Source organism: Antechinus flavipes, chromosome 3, assembly GCF_016432865.1.
Source record: "Antechinus flavipes isolate AdamAnt ecotype Samford, QLD, Australia chromosome 3, AdamAnt_v2, whole genome shotgun sequence".
Classification (NCBI taxonomy): domain Eukaryota; kingdom Metazoa; phylum Chordata; class Mammalia; order Dasyuromorphia; family Dasyuridae; genus Antechinus; species Antechinus flavipes.
Window position 1 is genome coordinate 503,192,465 of NC_067400.1, and position 23,071 is coordinate 503,215,535.

General features: G+C 32.6%; 1 protein-coding gene across 1 annotated transcript in view; it reads left to right on the forward strand.

Annotated features, from left to right (window-relative positions):
* ATM (ATM serine/threonine kinase) overlaps positions 1-23,071 on the forward strand; it is a 121,122-nt gene that overhangs the window by 34,687 nt on the left and 63,364 nt on the right. Inside the window, exons 21-31 of the mRNA XM_051986938.1 lie at positions 1,068-1,143; positions 1,288-1,418; positions 3,151-3,271; positions 4,443-4,619; positions 5,468-5,637; positions 9,894-10,140; positions 11,703-11,818; positions 13,802-13,928; positions 15,345-15,544; positions 16,524-16,698; positions 16,920-17,084. Of these exons, the coding sequence (XP_051842898.1) occupies positions 1,068-1,143; positions 1,288-1,418; positions 3,151-3,271; positions 4,443-4,619; positions 5,468-5,637; positions 9,894-10,140; positions 11,703-11,818; positions 13,802-13,928; positions 15,345-15,544; positions 16,524-16,698; positions 16,920-17,084 (1,705 nt within the window). The remainder of the gene's footprint in view (positions 1-1,067; positions 1,144-1,287; positions 1,419-3,150; positions 3,272-4,442; positions 4,620-5,467; positions 5,638-9,893; positions 10,141-11,702; positions 11,819-13,801; positions 13,929-15,344; positions 15,545-16,523; positions 16,699-16,919; positions 17,085-23,071) is intronic.

Below are 23,071 nucleotides of genomic sequence, written 5' to 3' on the forward strand. Positions count from 1 at the left end.
AGCTTTATTACAGATTAGTCCTCTTCACACACATATTATGTTAAAGACACATTGATCTTTTTGTGGTCCCTGTACTCATTTCTTCCCCTGTCACTTTTCATGAATGTCCCTTATATTCTTCCTCTTCATTTCTATGTCTTGGAACTCCTAGGTTTCTCAGCAAGGCTCTGTTCACATTCAGAGACGTTTGCAGATCTCCTCATTGGTATTAGTACCATCCACTCAACCTCATGAAATTACTTTGTATTTATTCTATATCTGTTTATCAGACAATAGATTGAGATGCAAGGAACATTGCAGGCCATTTAGTCCAGTTCCTTTCTTTTACAGATGAAGAAACAGAGACTTAGAATGGTATGACCTGATCAGGTTCACAGAAAGAATAAATTCAGAGGCAGAATTTGAACCTCAGGTCCTCTGGTTCAAGAGCCAATGCTCTTTTCCTTGCTTATTTGTACAAATGTTGCTTCCCCCCACTTAGTGTGATCTTGAGGGCCAGAACTGTTGTATTTTTATATCTTTGGGCCCCTGACATTTTAACACAACTTAGTAAATGCCTATTGAATTGAGAAAGTGTACAAGGGAATGTGTAAGGACAAAGGAGAAAAGAGACCTGAAATGTGACTAATTTGATCATGTTCTGTATGAGTTTTTTTGGATAAACAGTCTAAAAATTCTCTTTCACCCAATGAATGTTGCACATCTTCCAAATATGGATATCACTTACAAAGAAGCCGGAGGAAAACTTTGTATTAGTCTTGTTTATTTTTGATAGGAGCTTTAGACAACAAAGTAGTATGAAGATTCAAGAACTGTCTACTACTACTACTATGAAAAGAAACTTTTTTTCTTTTGAGTTTCTTTCAATTTTCTCAATATTAACCATAAGATTCATGTAATAATATATAGTAAAGAACATGTATTAAGTACCTTTCCCCATTAATTTTTATTTAAAAAAAAAAAAAAGGAGACTTTGAGAGAACTAAGGAAAATCAGGATTTGCCACAGTAAAGAATCAAATCTGAAAGGGACAGATTGGCATTTTTAATAATTTTTGTTTGTTTCAGGCATTTAACAAAGGAAGGCAAATGTGTGGCATCTGTGAGAATGGCACTAGTAAACTGCCTGAAAGCCTTGCTTGAGGTGAGCTTTGCTTCTTTAATAAGAGATTAGGAGTAAGACAATTTATCATGATAATTTAAAATCCAGGTCTTCCACTTTTTAAAAAATGTTGATTTTGCTTTTGTTTTATATACTAAGTTACCTGGAATTCTTAATTTTCTTTAGACTGATCCTTATTCGAAGTGGGCTGTTTTTAGCATAATGGAAAAAGACTTACCTGTGACTGAGGTTCTTCCACAGTTTCTTGCTGACAACCATCATCAAGTTCGAATGCTTGCTGCAAAGTCAATTAACCGGTGATGTAAATTCTCCATATGATATCAAATTCATAGGGATATTTCAAGATTGGTTTTGTGAGTGAGAATGAAGTTAAATTATGCTACACATTAGGCATATTTTTATATAACATGTTGGCATTGATAACCAACCTTGTTGTAACTCTTAGCTTGATATATAGGCACTTTTTCAGACATATGTCTTACAAAGAAGTGACTCCTAGACAATAAGGTAGCACAATGGATGAAGCTCTAGACCGGGTGACAGGAATACTTGAGTTCAAGTCTGGCCTCAAATCCTTACTAGCTGTGTCATGCTGGGCAAATCATTTCTTCAGTTTCCTCAGATGTAATATGGGGATAATAATATCCTGTTTCCCAGTGTATTTGTTAGGATCAAATGAAATATTTGTAAAGTAATCAGCATAGTGCCTGGTACATAGTAGACACTCAGGAAATTATTTTATCTTTGCTTGCCCTCTACTACTTATGTGGCCATGGCTTTTGAGGGGTTTTTTTGTTTGTTTGTTTTGCTGAGGCAGTTGGGGTCAAGTGACTTACCCAGGGTCACACAGCAAGGAAGTATTAAGTGTTTGAGGCCATATTTGAATTCAGGTCCTCCTGATTTCAGGGGTGGCACTCTGTCCACTGCTTATGAGATTTTAAAGTATCTTATGAATTAATTAGATCTAGTGAATTCAGTAGTCCAAACTGGTTTCTAATAAGCTATTTGTGAGTGAAAATTTAGATGTCTGATTATGCAGACTTAAAAATTTTTTCTTTATGAGCATATTCATTATGGGTGATGCTAAATTAGGATTGCTAAGAATCATGGAGAAAAGTAACAATTGACTATCAAAAATAAGTTGATGTTGAAGTGCATATGTGAAATAAATATCACAGGTATAAAGTTAAAAAATAAAGACTTGGAGAATATGGTGGACTACAAATTAAATGAACATGAAGTCATATTGAAAAAACTTGTTTGAATACTGAAATATAATTTAAAGAGACATAGATAGGTCTCTAATCTATGTAATTTTTATTACATTAATTATTTTTTCTTAAGTACTTTTTAGCTTATAACTGACTATTTTAGTAAATTTTTACTTTACATTTAATTTTAGTATTAACTGCTTTAAAAATCGTCTAGAGAAACTGGAGCATTCAGAGAACAAAAGAATTTATCAAAGGTTTGCTGGAGAAGGATAAAGGGGCATAAATTATTTTGTCTCAAGAAAATATAACTAATAGTCATCTTTGGAAGGACTGTTATTTAAAAGTTACAGATAAGCTTTTCTACGAAGTCCATCTCTTCAGTGGTTAAAATGGGCTTAAATTTAATCTGTTGAGATTTAGATTAAACTTCTTAAAAATGTATTTAAACATAAGAACAGCCCACCACAGGAGAACATAGACACCTTATCCTTGGCAGCGTTTATCTAGAATATGTAAATTATTTGTTTTGTCTGATTTAATCACAATTTTGTCTAAAGACTCAGGACTGTATTTGTTTGTTTCAATTTTTGGTCTAGAATTATATTACATAGTATAGAAATTATGCCAAAAATTATAAATATTTTGGGTCTTGCTAAAGGAAGAAACATTACCCTATCCTTTGAAGGAAGTACTGATATATAGACATAAGCTTTACATGCCTTGCAGTGGGTTTGTTTTCTGTATACAAAATATGTTGGAAGAGGATCTTAGAACACTGCATCTAATTTTTTTTCTTTTTCTTAAAAAAAAAAAGATTATTTCAGGATACAAAACGAGTAGCCATTTCAGGATCATCAAGAGCATTTCCTTTGAAGCTCCAGCAAAAAGCTTTTGAAAATGCATATTTAAAAGTCCAGGAAGGAATGAAAGAAATGGTAATCCTACATTTAAAACACTCATGTAACTATTTTTATTTATTGCCTAATTTCTGTGCAAAGTGAATGCCTGTTTTGTACTTGTCCATGAGTAAACAAGGTAGGCACTAGCATAAAATTTGATATCTGTATTTTTTGTATCACAAAATGCATGCAAACAGGTTTTGTCAAGTTGTAAATGAAAGCTCTAGTTGATAGAAAATCTGTGGATTAGAGGGTGAGTCACAATTTGCAAAATCATATAAAACCCTTACCTAAACTCTTCTAGTTGTACCAAATGTAATTTTAAAAGACAATTTTGGCTTAGTAGTTTAAAATCTAAAAACAACATAAGGCTATACTACTATATCAATTTATCTTAGAAAGAAATTGTTTTGCTAAGGTTTAATTAGAGGCACAGATGAGTATGATTTGTACCTTTCAGGTCCGATGTTTTGATCTATTTGAAGAGAAGAGGTTATGATAGAGTGTGGGTCAGTTCCTGGCTCTTACTATATTTTTCAAACCAGTATTCCTAATGCTTTTATATTTTTGTTATAGAGAATGCCCTGCTTTTCATAAGGCACAGTAAGGTTTAAAATTCTATCGGTATTTGGAAGATATGATTAAATACTTACGTACGTAAGAAGAAGAATAATCTTATTGTAAAAGCAATCGTGTAACTAAAAGTACTATAGAAACATAAAGTCTCATTAAATTCATGATTGTGGCAATAATATATAACTAGGAATTATATAGATGATAAATTAGATAACCATTTCTGCTTTCTCTTGTGTACATTCTGGGGCCTTTTTGAAATAATTTTTAAAATTTAATTAAATGTATTTAATTAACTTAATAATTTTAAAAAATAATTTCTTGAAAGCCTCTTTATTCTAGCATAAAGAGTTTTTTTTTCTTCCTATAGTTCTGTTGATAAGGTCTCATTAATAATAAATTCTTCTTAATAAAGAAACCTAAATAATTTCTTAAGTCCCTTTGATTTCTAAAATTCTATGATTCTGTGGATTCTCTGTGCTTTCTTCTTGAATACTACCTCTGGATTAGAACAGTACAAATAGTTAGTTTATCATAGCTTCTTGTAAGTACTTTTAGTTTTATTCTCATGAGTTTATTTATGGTGTTATTTGCTATCCATTATTTATTTTAAAAAATTTTTTCCCCATTAAAGTCTCGAAGTCCTGTTACTGCTGGTGAACTGCTAGATGAGCCTTATAATAGGAAAGCTACTTTATTGATGACAGTATCCATGATTTTATACTGTAGCCCTGTGTGTGAAAAACAGGCTTTGTTTGCCATCTGCCAGTCAGTGAAAGAAAATGGATTAGAAACCCAACTTGTAAAAAAGGTAAAAATGTTTAAATTTAATTTTTAAATTGTTATTTATATACCCCCCATGGTAAATATTTTTAATATTTCTGAAAATAATTTTAAACAGAATTTTAAAGTTACAATGTCTTTATAAAAGATGTCCCAAAGGTCTTAGCGTAGTTTTAAGCCTTAATAGCTTAAATGTTAATATACTAGTATATTAATCTTTAAGTATTAGTTTTAATAGGTTAATATTGCACTAAGATCTTTAGGATACCATATATGTTAATAAAAATATTCCAAAAAGTGTTAAAATTTTCTTGTAAATAAAATATTTTATTTACATAGTCATTATATAGTGTGTATTTTGCTTCTATTTATAATTATATTCATTTTGAAGAAGTATATAAACACAGTCTATCTTATATTACTGCTTAGTTCATCAAAAAGACCTTTAATGTAATGATGATCCGTTCCATAAAATAATATTATACATACACACACACACACAAATGTGGGTAATAAAAATTTAAAATAAGTACAAAGGCTGTATAATATTAAAACTAATCTCAGCTGCCCCCTCCTTGGAAAAACAAACAAAACAGTCTTTTCATGAATGAGAAAGAACAGTTATCTAGATATTAGAGTCAGAATTTGAACCTGCGTCAGAATGGGGACTTAGGGTTTTTAGAACATTAATGGCAGTATCAAAAACACTGTTAGCAAAAAGCATTATTATGTGGGTCATGTTTGTGTGTCATTTTCATGCAGAATAACTAGGTGTTCTGGATTGTATTATTTCTTATGGGAGCTTACTGGGCTTACATGTACCTCATCTTGAATGTTTCCTTTGAATAAAATAGAGTATTCTTTTGGATTCCACAGGTTTTGAAGAGAGTCTCGGAAATTTTTGAGTATAAACACTTAGAAGACTTCATGACTTCTCATCTAGACTATCTGGTTTTGGAGTGGTTGAAATTACAAAATATTGGATATCACTTGTCATCTTTTCCTTTTATTTTACTGAACTACACAAACATTACAGATTTCTACAGGTAGATTTGCAAATGATATATATCTAAACATGTGATCCTAAGCAAAAAGTTCTTCAGGAAGACAACCAGTATCTATTGTAGAGAGCAGAGAAGTAAATATTTAGAATAGTCTAAACTTAGTGAAGTGTGTGTGAGCATGAGAGTGTGTGTGTTTGTGTTTTGATAATCTGTAACTTATATGCAAAAGGGAAAGGTGAAAAATATTTGACTATATGGGTCAGAATTAAGAAAAAGAGTAAGTTGAAGACTTCACAGAAGACTCTTGCCTTTGTAGATGTCTGTCTTCAAGCACCTTCTGCGTGCCAAGCACTGTCCTAGGCTCTGGAGATAAAAAGACAACAGTGAAATAACACTTGCTCTTAGGAGTTTACATTTTGCTTGGGAGATAGAACATAACATATACATTCTTATCTTTCCAGTTTTCTTTCTTTTTAATTTTTTTTTGACAAGGCACTTGGGATTAAGTGACTTGCCCAGGGTCGCACAGCTAGCAAGTGTTAAGTATCTAAGGCCAGATTTGAATTCAGGTCTTCCTGGGCTGGTGCTGTAAACATTATGCCATCTAGCCTCCTTCCTTTCCAGTCTTCTTATGTCTTAATCTCCTTTATATCAATCAGTCAATCAGTAAAAATTTACTAAGCAGTTGCTGTGTTGCAGGCACTATGCTTAGAGATTAGGATACAAAGAAAGGCACCAGACAGATCTTGTCCTCAAGCATCTCACACTCATATGGGTAAGATAACATGGAAACAATAGGACAGACATGGTGCAAACCTGATAGGAAATAATCAGTAGACTAAAGGCACTAGAATTGAGAAGGGTTAGAAAAGATGTCTCTGTAGAAAGCAGGATTTTATCTGAGACTTAAGGGAAGCTAGGAGATCCAGCAGACTGAAATCAGGAGGAAGAATATTCCAGGAATGAGGGAAAAGCCAGTGGATGTTCCAGAGATAACAGGTGGAGAAACTGTAAGGAGTCCATTGTCAGTGGATTGAAAAGTATATGGAGGATTGTGAGTTCTAAGAAGACTTTTCTATATACAAAATAAAGGCAAGGTAGTTTGTTAAAGGCAGAAGCAGTTGGAGGGATCACGAAAGGCTTCATATATAAATTTTCTTGAACTAAGTTGGGAAGGATGCTAAGGATTCTAAGAGGTAGAGTTGAGAAAAGTTTCTTATTATGGAGAGCAGCACAGAAAATGGAATAGTTTGTGTTGGTTCTTTATTCTCAGAACTAAAATATGTTATAATCAAGATACACAGTGTCCAACTGACTGATTAGACTAATACAAACTTGGAAGGCTCTAGCACAAGTCGAGTACAAATAGTCCGTATGAACATTTCTAGTGCAAAAGTCTCTAAATTTGCTCCTCTCGTTTCTTTTGAGATAAATGCAATTCTCATTGCTTATAGAGGATAGCAATGTCTTTGATTTGGGCATGCCATGATGGGCAGTTCAGTGTCTCCTATAATTTTGACATCATCTGTGTCTAACCATGTTCTGAGTGCTTAACAGTGCCTGCTTAAGTCATTGGAACAAATTGTTCTCATCTGCCTATTCCACCAGGGGAAATCTTCACATGTTTGGAGTAGACATCCCCTTAATTCACCAAAGGGTTTGAGACTCCTCAGTTGCCCTCAACTTGATTTCAGCTTATCTGCTGAAACAGTTTACCAGAGTGTGGTCACTGTGCATGCGACAGCTTCTTGGAGCCACAGGTGAGAGGTGGGTGAGTCAGGTAAAGGCCAGAGGTGGAAAGTAGCCTTGAAAAGGCTCGTTGGCTCTCATGCCAGAAGTGTTAGTCTCCCTTGAACAGGAATATAATTTGGCTAGATCCTAGAGAATGGAAAGAGGATTAGTAGGTAATGATACCAGAAAGATTGGTTTGGGCCAAGTTGTGAAGTTATTGACTTTATTGTTTACTCAAGGGGCAGTAAGGAAGGGATAGATAGAATAGCAATATTTGCCAACTGATTGTATAATCTCAATCTTCATGCTAAATGCATGAAGGACAGTCAGGGATTGAAGGTAACGCTGAGGTTGAGCCTAGGAGATGTAAAGGGTAGAAGTACCTTCAAGAGAAACAAGGAAGTGAAGAAAAGAGGTGTATTTGGGTGAGTGAATCTATTTTTGGATATGATTGCAACATATATAGGAGATTCAGTTTGAAATGTTTCATAAGTACTTGAAGGGTGTAGGATTGGAGTTTAGGAGAAAGACTTAATCTAGAATTCATCTGAGACATTGTAGGGGGAGAGTTCTGGGTTATACCTGTAGTGAGAGGACTTGCTGGGCATGATGAACCAATAAAAACCTATCATTTGTACTTTTAAGAATCTCATTGAGCAAGGTATAATGCTGTAAAAAATTACCCTGGCATGGATTCTGTCAATAAAAAGTTATTTAAAAAAAAAAAAAAACAACTCATTGAAAGCTGTTAGGTAATAGGGCTATTTACATCACAAAATGTGAATTTTATTGTTATATGTTAATAGTAAGTGATAACTGGTTGTAAGTGTATTCTATTAGACTATTTGTTAAAGTTTAGTAATCATTTATAGATTTTTAAAAATAACATATATATTTGTATCTCCAACCTGAACTGTTCAGTCACAGTGATTCCAAAAAGTGGAAAATGAACTAAGAATTCTTTTGGATCATTTTCATTTTCAGTTGAAATTTAACAGGAGTAGAGAAATTTAGTACAAGAAAAACCAAAAGAAACCATAAATCTCAGCAAGCAAATACTGGATCTCCCTGCTAAGAAAAGTTACATTGTAGATAAGAGATTTTATATCAGAAACACATTTATAAATTCTTACAATGGAAGATTAGGAATAGTATTGCCTGTGAAAAGTAGTGAAAGAAAAAATGAGTTTGCAGAAAATTTCATATGAGATCTAAATAAGTTTGATCATCTCAACATCATCATTCTTTTCTTGATACTTCTATACCATGTATATGTGTGTGTATATATATATATATATATATATATATATATACTTCAAGACTTTATCTTGGGCTCTCTTTCTTTTCTTCTTTACTTAATTGACCTCATTAGTTCTTATGGGCTTAATTATCAGCTCTAATTAGAGGACTCCCACATTTTTATATTTAGCTTTACTGTAACTCTTGAACTGCAGCCCCAAATTAATCTGCTTATAATAAGGGATGTTACAACTGGATTGTTGCATATACATTTTGAATTCAACATGTCCATAACATAATCATTTTCTAGAACCTTTTGCTCCACTGAACTTCCCAGTTTCTGCTACCATCATTCTCATTCTCTCAGTTTCACTAGCTTGGCATTGTGTTCCACACTGTCCCTGATCTCACCTATCCAGTATATTTCCAAGTCTTAGCATTTCTATTTCTACTTTTCTTTTATATTCCCTTTCTCTCACACAACTCTTAATTCCTGCCCTTATTCCCTGTTGCCTAAACTATTGCAGTGTCTTCTTTCCCTAACTACCCTGTACTCCTTTTTTGTTTAATTTTTTTTTTTATGCTAAGGCAATTGAGGTTAAGTGACTTGCCTAGGGTTACACAGCTAGGAAATGCTAAGTGTCTGAGGTCAGATTTGAACTCAGGTCCTCCTGATTTCAGGGCTAGTGCTTTATCCACTGCACCACTTAGCTGCCCCTTTTTTGTTTAATTTTATGCATACTCACGTAGATAGATCTTTTCCCAGGTAGAATAAAAGCTTCTTGAAAGCAGGAATTTTTTCACTTTTGGCTTTGTATCATATCACCTAATACAGTGCTAGGCAAATAGCAGGCAATTCATAAATGCATTTTGATTGATTGAAACTCATTTAGAAATGAAATTGGAAGAGAGACAATATGCTAAAAAGTAGGAAAGTGTAACATTTTTCTTCATTGATGGTAAAATCATCGTATTTAGACTCTTAATATTTTTGTCCCCGAATGCCAAATGAGGAAATGGAAATGGCCATTAAAAAGACAGAATCAGAAACAGCAACCAAACCAGACCAGGTATATGTTGGAGAAATCTGTAATAGAGATAAAATAAATTTGAAACTCTGTAGGAATTGATTCTCATTATATCTAAAACTTAATGGTGGGATAAATTCACAGATGGTATTATTACTGAAAGAAGATCATCAAGAAGAGACCAAATAACTATCTACCAATTTATGTACTTATACTTGGGATTGGGAAGAAGGGAGCAGCATTATAAAATGTAATTTTACAAAAATTACTACTTGTAATTTAAAATTATTTCACCTACAGTTCTTGCTATAAGGTTTTAATTCCACTTTTGGTGATGAGAGGTCAGTTTGAAGATGTGAAGTCCATTGCTGATCAGATCCAGAAGGATTGGAAAAACCTTCTAACAGATTGTTTTCCAAAGATCCTTGTAAACATTCTTCCATATTTTGCCTTTGAGAGCACGGGGAACAATGATATATCAGAGCGAAGAGACACTGCTACTAAAGTATATGATATGCTTAAGGATGAAAATATTTTAGGGAAACAGGTATGAGCAACTGTTTAATTATTTCTGTTATATATTTATATGTACTGTATACATTTTTAATCCATTTATTAATTACAATGCCACTAGATTTCAGACTTGAAGGTTTTATTAATTCATTTAGCATTAATACTTTTTAAAAATACTTTTGTAGTATATTTTAAAAGAATTAATTTTTTTACCTTGAAATATATGATGCAGGATTGAACTTTTACATGGAGGTATATTTGAAATAAATTCCATAGAGAAGATAGGCAAAAGTGATGTTTTAAAATGAGTCAAGGTGAAAGATTTGATAACTTTCATTCATGGACTTTAAAGTATTAACCATAATGGCAAACCTCAAGTTATAAGTCCAGAATTTTTTGTAAGCTAGTTGTTTAGAATCTTTCCATATAGTAAAAATTCCATTTAATAAAAAAAATAATATAATAAAAAATAAGGTAGCTATTTCTAGAGGTTAGCACTTAAGAACTTATTTAATCTGTTTTCAAAACAAGCACTAAACCTTACTATCTCTCTCCCTCTTATAACTGTATTTTCATGGGACAATGACATCATGAGATATCAAGAAGATATCTTTTGGTCTCTCCTTTCAGTAGGATAGAGGACTTTTAAATCTTTTTGGCAACACAAGCAGGCATTCATGTGATTTAAAGCCAGTGAGTGATTCTTGGATATGAGTTGCAGAGATGCTGAGGAAATCCATGCCAACAAAAGCTATAGGGTGTAGGGATTCTGGTAATGTAACTCCCCAAGAGCACTTTTTGGACCAGAGACATCCTGTTTGTTTGCTATTGCCTTTTCATTGCCATTATGATTACTTCTGATCAGACCTACTTACTCAGAATTGAACAGATTATAGTCTTTATCTTTATTTTACTGTCTCTGACACAAATAAACACAAACTTTTTGAGATTTTTTTGAGATTCTCTCCTATGCCATCTCTTCTTTCCTAACTCAGAATTGAACAAATTGTAGTCTCATAAGTGTTCCCTTTATCTTACTGTCTCTGAAACAAACTTTCTGAGATTTTCTAACTGTTCTAACTATGATTAGGTGCTAAGTAATTCTTTTCCATGCCATCATCTTTTTCACATAAGTTTTATAAGGAAAAGACTAAGTCATATACCGATGATTGGTTTTTGTGGTTTACTACGAACTACATCATTTCAGAGGAACATGCAGATATGTACTACTCTATATTTCACAATAGAAGCTAGATTTGGTGGAAGTCAGCGCTCTGAGATGAAAAAGTGGAGGGCTGGAAAAGCTTCTGTAAGACCATCAACCCAATTTCCCAATCTTAGAGATATAATAGGAAGGATAATTAGCTTCTAGAGTTTAAATCTTAGTCACTACCATCAGCCTTGCAATTTTTAGGTAAAGAACATGGAAGATTCAGAGTAGAAGCAGTAGAGGAATGGAAAGAAATTTCATTTTCTTAAGATTGGTTTTCCTTTCAAAGGACATTCATGTGTAAGCCAAGCATTTGCAAATCAAAGTATTTCAGTTGTCTAATTTCTTTGTCTTTTTAATTGTCTAATTTTCTAATGTCTTTGCAGATTGATCATTTACTTAACAGTAATTTGGCAGAGATCATAGTGGAACTATTGATGACATTACATGAGCCAGCAGATACTGAAACTAGTGAAAGCACTGACCTCTCTCCCTTTTCAGGGTATGAACTTTTAAAACTTAAAGAAATAATCACAACTTCAAATTCCTCTGGGGATGGGAAGGACAAGGTTGTGGGGTGGGGTAGGATAGTTGTTAACATGTTCACAAATATCTCTGTTTTCCAAGATTGAATGTTGTGTCAAATGTGTGTGTGTGTGTATATCACTCTAAATTGATATCTATAGATCAAAATATGATCTGATTCCAAGTTCTTGTCAGAATTTCCTTCCTAGTTTAAGGGAGCTTTCCTTAGCCTTCCTACCCTTTTTAAATGCTATAATGCTATCTAACTTCTGGTCCTTTTTTCCAAATACCAGAACTTATGATCTATACCTATTATTTTCATGATTTCTTGGTCATTTTAATCATGATGGGATTTTCTATAATCTGAACATTAACCCTATCATTAGAGTGAAACTGAGCCTCTGATCTTACTAGCGATCTTAATGTCTTTTTTGAGATTTCATCTTCAACAAAATCTCAAAAAAAAAAAATCCCTTAACATTTAACAACCATTAAAAATCTGTGCTTTTCTGAAATTTACTTAACGTGGCTTACATGAAATATGAAAATACATTTAATTTCATTTTCTGTGATTAATAATCCTTTTAGTTTCTATTTAACATACCTTGCCCTGTCATTCTTGAAAATATTTCTTAGACTTACCCTTGTCCATTTCTCCCATTGTTATCATAATCCAGCACCACTATTCCTAACACAGAGTTATGCAACCGGAATCTTGAAGCAAGAGTTCCTACTTCTACTTTCTTTCTCTTTAATTCAAGGATATTTAACAGTGTGTTCATGAACTTTAAAAGAAAATATTTTGATAATTGTATTTTATATGCTTGTTTTCTTTTATGTTCCCGTTTTTTAAATTTTTATTCTTTAAAATCATTTTTTTGAGAAGGGAATGATAACCTTCAGCAGAGCCAGAGGGTATGTGATACAGTGTTGCATAGTGGTTTCAATGTGATACAGTGTTGCATAGTGGTTTCACACCTGTCAAAAAGACCTGTTTTCAGGTCTTGTGAGTGACACTTCAGTATATGATTTATTTAACCTCTTAGTGCCCCAGACAATTCTGAGACTGCTAGTTAAAGATGATTTTCAAATTTCTATGGAAGGAAAGAATGACATTACTAGTCTAGACCAAAAAAATTAAAATTCATCTTGTGTATTACATCAAGACTCAATTTCTTTTAAAAAGTCTTATTATTTGATTTGTTTACTTAAAGGCATCCAGTATCTTATTGTTTTAAAATTATTAATATTAATATCTTGGTTTTATACAACCTTTATTTCTAAATGAATCCATCTCCTCTAATGAGTCATCTTTTGTCATAAAGAATCAAAAAGTCAGTTCAACAAAATAAGCCTAAATATCAGCTGTCTTGATAGTGCATGAAAGATGTCACACATTTCCCCATTCTCTGCAAAGAAGGGGGGATACTGCTTTTTCTCATGAGTCCCAACTTGCTAGCTATTAAGTGAGTCTAACTGATCTCTGAACATGTGTGTGCGTGCACGTGTGCACACACACACACACACGATCTATGTTTTATATAGTCAATTGATTGACTTAACTTTAAAATAATGTTGTTTGTTCATTTCAGAGAAGTACATAACTATTACCAGAATTTTGAAAATTGGTATTAGCGTTATTATCTGTATTTGAATTAGTAGTAATCAAAATGCCATTTTAGATCTGATGTTGATTGTTATTCTAAGAAAATCACTTGTGATAGATTGGTCAAATGGGTAATTGTTATTGATTTGTTATGAGAACTACACAGACTATACTGTATATTAGTTGTGATATTATTTCAATTAAAATTTGACTTCTTTTAATATTTTATTTTTATTTCACTTATTATATGCTATTGTTTTTCTTTGGGCACTTCATGCTCTTAATACAGTTGAAATATTTTTTAAGAAATTTTATTGTGATGATTATCATTTCATTATTTTTTATAACTTTTAGGGATCTTGATCCTGCCCCTAATCCTCCATACTTTCCATCACATGTGATCAAAGCAACGTTGGCTTATATCAGCAATTGCCATAAAACCAAGTTTAAAAGTATTATAGACATTCTTTCTAAGAGCCCAGTAAGTATAAATTACAAATCAGTTAACCAAAAGAAAATGATTTATTTTTCAGGCAGAAATATGAACTCTTTGTAAGTCTTATGAAATGTCATAAACATTTTCTTCATAAACAGGTACTTATTAAGTACAGGAAATACAAATAGAAACAGAAAGATAGTCCTTGCTCCCATGGAGTTTATATTTTAGGGAAGACAATGAAAGAAGTAAAAGGGAGCTAAAACATTAGGGGAAAGGGAGTACAGAAAGTCCTTTGGAGATAAATCAACAGTGCAGCTTAGATAAAGATCAACACATTTTTGTTGTTGTTGTTGTTGTTGTTGTTTGTCCTTTCTTTCTTTCTTTTTTTTAAATAACTTTTTATTGACAGAAACCATGCCAGGGTAATTTTTTACAGCATTATCCCTTGCATTCACTTATGTTCCGATTTTTCCCCTCCCTACCTGTACCCCGTTCCCCAGATGGCAAGCAGTCCTTTACATGTTGAATAGGTTACAGTATATCCTAGATACAATATATGTGTGCAGAAGGATGAACACATTTTTGCCCTGAGCCTCCATAAATTATAGGTTCTGTGAGGAACCAGCCAATTAGAAGTAAGACCATAGAGTTGAAGGATACTGCTGATTTGAGAAAAATAGTCCAAGGATGGAGTAACTTTCCAGGGTGAAGAAATTTTTATGGCATAAAAGACAAAGTCCTTGGGAGATAAATTGGCAGCTCATCTTGAGGATGGATGAAGGATGATTTAAGAATTAAATTCATCACAAAAATAGATATATTTCATAGAAAGTAGAAAAATCTCTTTAAATTTTAATTTTATAATTTTTGTGTTTCACACATTAATTATTTATTTATGCCTCAGTCACAATTGGGGTATAAAGTTTATAGGTAACATTCGTTTAACTTATTGTAGTTAGAAAGAAATTACTTTAAGCATTGGGAATTGAAATTAGGAATGACGCTGAGACAGCACTCACAGGTAAATGCTAATCTAGGTCCCACCTGAGGTTTTCTTAAATTGTTCCCTTTACTAGGACTGCAGTCCAGATCTGCTTACTGAGGTATAGCTTCTCTTGTTATGCTGCTTTTAAGATTTGTTTCTTTCCTAAGATTCTCTTCTTTTACAGATGGATGAAACATGTCACTTTGGGCATTTCTTTATGGGAGTATATTTGCTTTGGTACAAAAACATTCCTTCAAATTATAGCTCATTTGAAAAAAAATAAGTATCTTTTAAAAACTGGCTTTCATTCATAGTTTAAGGAAGTCATTCATAACTTTTCAATAACATTTTACCTTTGATTTCACTTTTGTCTAAGTTATATATGCACATTTGAATAAAAATGTTTATTATGATTTTGCTATTTGGCATATTTAGAAAGATTTTCATTCATGTTTTTTGGTTTGTTTTTTTAGGATTCCTTCCAGAAAATCCTTTTAGCCATATGTGAACAAGCAGCTGAAACAAATAATGTGTATAAAAAAAATAGAATTCTTAAAGTATATCATCTCTTTGTTAATCTATTACTAAGAGAAATAAAAAGTGGCTTGGGTGGATCTTGGGCTTTTGTTCTTCGAGATGTTATTTATACCTTAATCCACTATATCAATAATAGGTAAATATTTTATTTGTTTAATATAATCTAAGGGATAGGTATGTGATACTTAGAGTGCTGGGCTTGGAGTCAGGAATAACTGAGATCAAATCTGACCTGAAGCACTGGCTGTATGATTCTGGGCAGGTCAATTAATCTTTGTTCTCTTCATTTTCCTCATTCGTAAAGTGGGGAGCAATAATAATGCCAACCTCCCAGGATAATTTTGGAAATCAAATTTGATAATAATTGTTAAGTGCTAATAACATAGTAACTAGCAGATAGAAATCATTATAGAAATATTAACTGATACTATTATCATTACTTTTATACTCTTATTCTTTATTCTGTTCATTTTATTTCAAATATGTCTTTAAAGAGCCCATAAGATATTTTTAAGAGCAATGCTCTCTGATAATTATATATAATTCATTAAGATTTGTGAAGCACTTTACATTCATTATCTTATTTGATCCTCACAACGAATCCTTTAATGCAGGTATCTTTTCAGTTTTACAAATAAATAGTGAAATTGAGACTGAAATTACACAACAAATAAAGGATTTTCTAAATTTTTATTTTAAATTATATCTTTTTTTCACAAAATAAAATTTGTCAAATCTACATATAATAATATCTAAATTTTGTGGGAGGAGGGACAGATCTATAAATTCTTGGATATGGGTAACTCACATTTCTTTAATTCCTTTCACTAATGCAAATAAGCAGTATCTTTTCATTTATAGTCTTAAAAAGTTTGAAAGGTTTTGATATGTGACTAATATATGGCCATGCATTTTAAAAATTTAATTTAAATTAAGGCAAAAGGTCGTTTGCTTTTCCATTTCAATTTTTATTGTATGTTAAAAGTATGTGATTTTATAAAAATGAATGTTCTTCCCAAATTGTATATGAATTAGAGGAGATGAAAAGAAGTGTTTGGCTTTTGAACTAAGAAAGAAACTCAATTTTAAAACAAAGTTTTTTCTTCTTGTGTTAGGCCTTCCCACTTCATGGATGTATCATTGCGCAGCTTTTCAATCTGCTGTGACCTGTTAAGTAAGGTTTGCCGGACAGCAGTGACTTACTGTAAGGATGCTTTGGAAAGCCACCTTCATGTTATTGTGGGCACAATCATACCTTTAGTGGGTGATCAGTTGGAGATTCAGGAACAGGTAATTTTCTAGACCATCTCAATAAACATTTCCTTAAAATAGAATGTCATTAAGAACCATAGGTTTTTTGTGTACCTCATATTTTAAAAGAATGTTTTAAATATAGCCATATGTAAGAAATTGCTCATTTTAAGTGGTTCTAGTATTTTTTGCTATTTAAAAAAACCAGTATTATGTATTTTTAAAACAACTTCAATTTTTTTTTTTCTATTTGCATTTAGGTCTTAGATCTGTTGAAATATCTAGTGATAGAAAACAAAGACAATGAAAACCTTTATCACACAATTAGACTCCTAGACCCATTTCCTGATCATGAAGCCTTTAAGGACTTACGTATCACTCAGCAGGAAATCAAATACAGTAAAGGACCCTTTTCGCTCTTGGAGGTAAAGTAATAACTAATCCATTACTTAATTACTGTGTGATGAAGAATTTATAACCTGCATCACTGGAAAGGTTAAGAAAAAAAGTGTCTAGAAATAGATACATGGAATAATCAGTAGAAAGTTGTTTTTTAAAGTCACACGATTGTCTCATTCTTTCAGAGTACCCATTTCAGGTGAACTAAATTCTTACATATTGAAAAAATTGAGGCCCCCTCAATGATCTTTTAAGGAGCATAGGAGTGGTGCCATTGGACTTAAAAAGGACTAAGGTCTGAATGTTCATAAAAGGGAAGAACATAGAATCTTAAGTCTATAAAATACTGGGCTTATCTTCAATTTCTGGCAGAATTCCAGAATGTTTTGTTAAGGAGGTTAGTGGAATTGTAAAAAAAAAAAAAAGAATCAATAATTATAGAGACAGCAGCTTCCTCATCAAATCTTTCCCTTTTTGGTAGGATTACTAAGGTGATTGATCTATTGTAATTCTAATAAAGCATTTATATATATACACCTCTAATGTAGTCTTACCCTATTTTTTAAAGTTCATCAAAACATAGCTATTAGTGATAGACTTCTTATGGGATACATGTTATCGACTATTAAGATTACTTGTTCATGTTTTTTTTTTTTGTTTGTTTGTTTTTTTTAACATTTTTCTTGGCTTCTGTGATTGTATTTCAAAATTTACTATTCAGACTCTAATTTTTTATCAGGAGTGCTTAGAAGTCCTCTGTTTCATTAAAGATCTATTTTTTTTTTCCTTTGCAGGATTTTGCTCAATTTTTTTAGGTCAATTATTCTTGGTTGGTAAAACTTTATCTTTTGCCTTCTAGAATACTGTATTCTCTGCTGCTTTCTAAGGGTAGCTATTATCTTCTGTGGTCTTATTCTGAATCTTGTGTGATCCTGACTGTGGCTTCTCAGTATTTGAATTCTTTTTTTTTCTGTGTAGTATTTTTTTCTTAAATTTGTAGACTTTGGACATTGACTTTAATATTACCCGAAATTTACATTTTTGGATTTTTTTAAAAAACATTACCCATGGATTCTTTCTATTTTCACTTTGTTGTTTAGTTCTAAAGAGCTTTGGGCAGTTTTCTCATATGATTTTTTTTTAATCTTTTTATTTTCAACACATATGCATGGATAATTTTTCAACATTGACCCTTTCATAGCTTTTGTGTTTCAGATTTTCCCCTCCTTCCCTCTATCCTCTCCCCTCGATGGCAAACAATCCAATATATGTTATACACATTAAAATATATGTTAAGTCCAATATGTATGAACATTTATACAGTTCTCTTGCTGCACAAGAAAAATCAGATCAAAAAGGAAAATAAATAAAACAAAATGCAAATGAACAGCAACAAAAAGAGGGAGAATGTTATGTTGTGATCCACATTCAGTTCCCAAAGTCTTCTCTCTGGGTATAGATGACTCTGTTCATCACAAGATCATTGGAACTGGCATCAGTCATCTCATTGTTGGAAAGAGTCATGTCCATTAGAATTGATCATTGTATAATATTGATGTTGCTGTGCACAATGATATCCTGGTTCTGCTCATTTCACTTAGCATCAGTTCATGTAATTCTCTCCAGGCCTCTCTAAAATCATCCTCCTGATCGTTTCTTACAGAACAATAATATTCCATAACATTCATATATCATTACTTATTCAGCCATTCTCTAACTGATGGGCATCCACTCAGTTTCCAGTTTCTTATCACTATGAAAAGGGCTGTCTTAAACATTTTTGTACATGTGTGTCCCTTTCCTTCCTTTAAGATCTTTTTGGGATATAGACCTAGTAAAAACACTGCTAGGTCAAAGGGTATGCACAGTTTGATAACTTTTTGAATGTAGTTCCAAATTGCTCTCCAGAATGGTTGGTTCTGTTCACAGTTCCACCAACAATGCATTAGTGTACCATTTTTCCCACATTTGCTCCAACATTTGTCATTATCTTTTTCTGTCATCTTAGCCAATCTGAGAGGTGTGTCGGAGTTGTCTTAATTTGCATTTCTCTGATCAAGAATGATTTAGAACATCTTTTCATATGCCTAGAAATTATTTTAATTTCTTCACCTGAAAATTTTCTGTTCATGTCCTTCGACCATTTAACAATTGGAGAATGTTTTGATTTCTTATAAATCTATATATTTTAGAAATGAGGCTTTTATCAGAACCCTTAAATGTAAAAATGTTTTCCCAATTTATTGCTTCTCTTCTGATCTTGTCTGCATTAGTTTTGTTTGTATGCAAACTTAATATAAATCAAAATTATTTATTTGGTGTTCAATTATGAGTTCCAGTTCTTTCCTCCTCCATAGATCAGAGAGATAGACTATTCTATATTCTTCCAATTTGCTTATAATATCACTATTTATGTCTAAATCATGAACCCATTTGATCTTATCTTGGTATGTGGTGTTAGGTGTGGGTCAATACTTAGTTTCTGTCATACTAGTTTCCAGTTTTCCCAGCAGTTTTTCTCAAATAGTGATTTCTTATCCCAAAAGCTTGGGGTCTTTGGGTTTGCTGTAGTTATTGACTATTTTGTCTTGTGATCCTAACCTATTTCACTGGTTGACTATACTATTTCTTAACCAGTACCAAATGGTTTTGATGGCCACTGCTTTATAATATAGTTTTAGATCTGGCACAGCTAGGCCACCTTCATTGACATTTTTTTTCCATTAATTCCCTTGAAATTCTTGACCTTTTGTTATTATTTTTTCTAGGTCTATAAAATAATTTCTTGGGAGTTTGATTGGTGTGGCACTAAATAAGTAGATTAATTTAGGTAGCATTGTTATTTTTATTATATTTGCTCGGCCTGATGAGGAGCACTTAATATTTTTCCAACTGATTCTCATATAATTTTTAAAAATGTTGTGTTTAGTCTATTTTTTGGTCATGATTTTCAGGTAGTCCAGTGACTTAAATTCTCTCTTATTAATTTGTTTTCCAGACAAGTTGTTTTTGCTATGAGATATTTTGTGTTTTCTTCATATTTTTTTTTGCCAATCTTTTAATATTTCTTGTTGCTTCATGGAGTCATTTTTTTTTTTTTTGGTCCACCTGGAAAGCACTGTAATTTCAGAGTAAGAGATGTGTAGGCTTCTCTTTGGTCTGGGACTCCTGCTTTACTTATCCTATTCCAGACTTCAGATTAGGTTGTAGGCTGGAATTGAAGCCCTTCTCAGCTTCTGGGGAGAGAATCAGAACCCTTAAATGTAAAAATGTTTTCCCAATTTATTGCTTCTCTTCTGATATTGTCTGCATTAGTTTTGTTTGTATGCAAACTTTTTAACTTAATATAAATCAAAATTATTTATTTGGTGTTCAATTAGTTTCTGTCATACTAGTTTCCAGTTTTCCCAGCAGTTTTTCTCAACTGTTTCTGTCAAGGGCACTACCATCATGCTCATCATCCCGGCTCACAACCTAAGTATCGTCCTCAACTCCTCACAATTTTTTTTAAATATGTGGGTACTTTCTCCCTATCTTTAGTGCATATTCTTAACAATGATATCACTGTGTTTAAGAGTATGTAATGTTTTAATGACTTGTGGGATAAGAGTTTTCCAGGCAGTGCAGAAAAATTTTAAGGTTCAGTATCCATCTTCCTTTCTTGTGATTTAGAATTAAAATCCCAAGATTGTGTGATTTTTAGGTTCTCTCTAAGTTTGTGTTCTCACAGACTTTGCATATATATATATGTATGTATATATATGTACACACACACACACACACACACACATATATAATATATATTAATTACATTTCCTTTTAGGAATAAGGGATTTTATCTTTTTGTTACTCAGATGAGGGATTCAAAATTAACTCCTTGAATCTTCATTTATTGATTTTGCTCTTGTCATAGATGCCAATACATTTGTTTATATGAGGATTTTGTAATAGAAAGATAATAGTGACTCAGTGGAGTTTATTGAATAAGGTGTGTGTATGTTTGTCTATGTGTTATTTCTTTTTTTTTCAGTTTGCTATATTATTGCTTTGTCACTCATGTCTCAATATCACTTCCCCAGCTAATCACAAAATCAGATACGTAGACCCTACTCCACCTCTTTAGTTATTCTTTTCTTACAGCAACTGAAAGGGATCAGCTTCTCCAGTGATAAAGAAAAATATCTGAGTCTTAGGACAGACTAAAGATGGTGAGATCTAGTCACAGAAGGAGGAAGACAGGTTTGGGTAGAGAGGGACTGAAGAATGTGTTTAAGACAAAATCTGAAGAGTAGGTGGTTAGATCCAAACCTAAGCCTGGGATTTGGGCGAGATGTGAAGGCAGAGATGTGGAGACCATCCCCTAGGACTCGGTCTGGAAGCACATGGCCTCCTCTAGATTGATGAGGTAGGAAAGAGCTAGAGAATTTGCTTTCTACTTAGAATAACAAGCCAGCTAATTAAATGTGGATTCCATGCTGCTTCAACCAGTGTCTTATGCTTCTGGAGATAGTATTTTATGTAAATTTTTTCTAATTGGTTCCTGGAGAAGGCAGTTCTCTTGAGAACTTGTCATTCTGCCTCACATTAAAAGTCTTTGTCCCTCCTTGGCTCTGTGCCACATTCATGGAAGGGAGCAATACTAATAGCAAGCTCCACCATGCATCCAGGTATGTTGGGTTCTGAAATACTTGAAGATTATAGTTGGTCTTGTGTTTAAGATATTGGCTTAGATGGGTGAGTGGAAGATGGACTATAGCAGAAAGAGACTTACAGAAAGGAGAGCAAGCAGAAGCCTATTGCAGTAGTCCAACTGTGAGGGAAGCATCTTCACTTGGTTGGCATCTGTGTCAGAGGAGAGAAGGAGCTATATTCAAGAGGTGTTCCATGTATAGAAATAGGACTTATCAGCAGTTTGGATACGTGAGATGAGAGTGAGGAGTTGAGGACGATACTTAGGTTGTGAGCCGGGATGATGAGCATGATGGTAGTGCCCTTGACAGAAACAGGGAAATTTGGAAGAGAGGAGGATTTTTGGGAAAAGATAATTAAGTTTTGGACATGTTGACTTTAAGATATCTATTGGATATCTTGTTCAAGATATCTGAATGGCATTTGCAGATATGAAACTGTGAACATAAAGGTTAAGACTAGACAAATAGATCTGACAGTGATATGCATGTTGAGGATAATTGAGTTTGAAAACTAATGAGATCCCCCAACTTAGATCGAAGACTCTTTCAGTAACTATATAGGAAAGACTTGAATTTGAATGATTTGAAAAAAGGAAACTGAAATGAAAAAAAAAAAGATTTATTTCTGTGTATTTTAGGGGAAAAAAAATCTCATTTTCCAGGTAATATCTATAGATACTGGAATCTTCCTTTCTTAGGTAATGCTTTTATTGAGTCTGCTGTGTGTGTCTTTTATGATGTATCTAAACAATAGCACCATTTTAGACATCAAAAATCAGGAACTGAATTTTATTCTTTTTTTTAAGCATTCTTGGCCCAAATTTGCTTTTAGTAAAATTATATTATGACACATATATTTTAAAAATGTATCATATTTTCTTCCCTTTTCATTTCTATTTTATCTCAAACCATGATAAGAATTATTATTTCTATTAGTTTTTTGCTTTTTTGATTCAGGAAAGATGAACAATAGAACTTTCTAGAAGGGGGACATTGATATTATTGTGACATTTCTATGTCATTATTAATAATTCCATCTATGAAAAATTTATATTGATGATTTAGGTCAGGCAATATTTAATTGCAAAGGGGGTAACATTGAATTTCTGGAATTTGTTATAAGAAAAAATCGTTTTCTCTTCTTTGAATTAGAGTCTGCTTTAAATGATATAGTGAAATGATATTTTTATATATATAAATGATATAATGAAAAGCACATTGAACTGAAGTCAGGAAACCTGCATTCTAGTCTTTCATTTCTTGTGTGACTTTGGACAAATAGCCTAGTTGTACAAAATGTTTTGTAAAATGGAAGAGCTTTA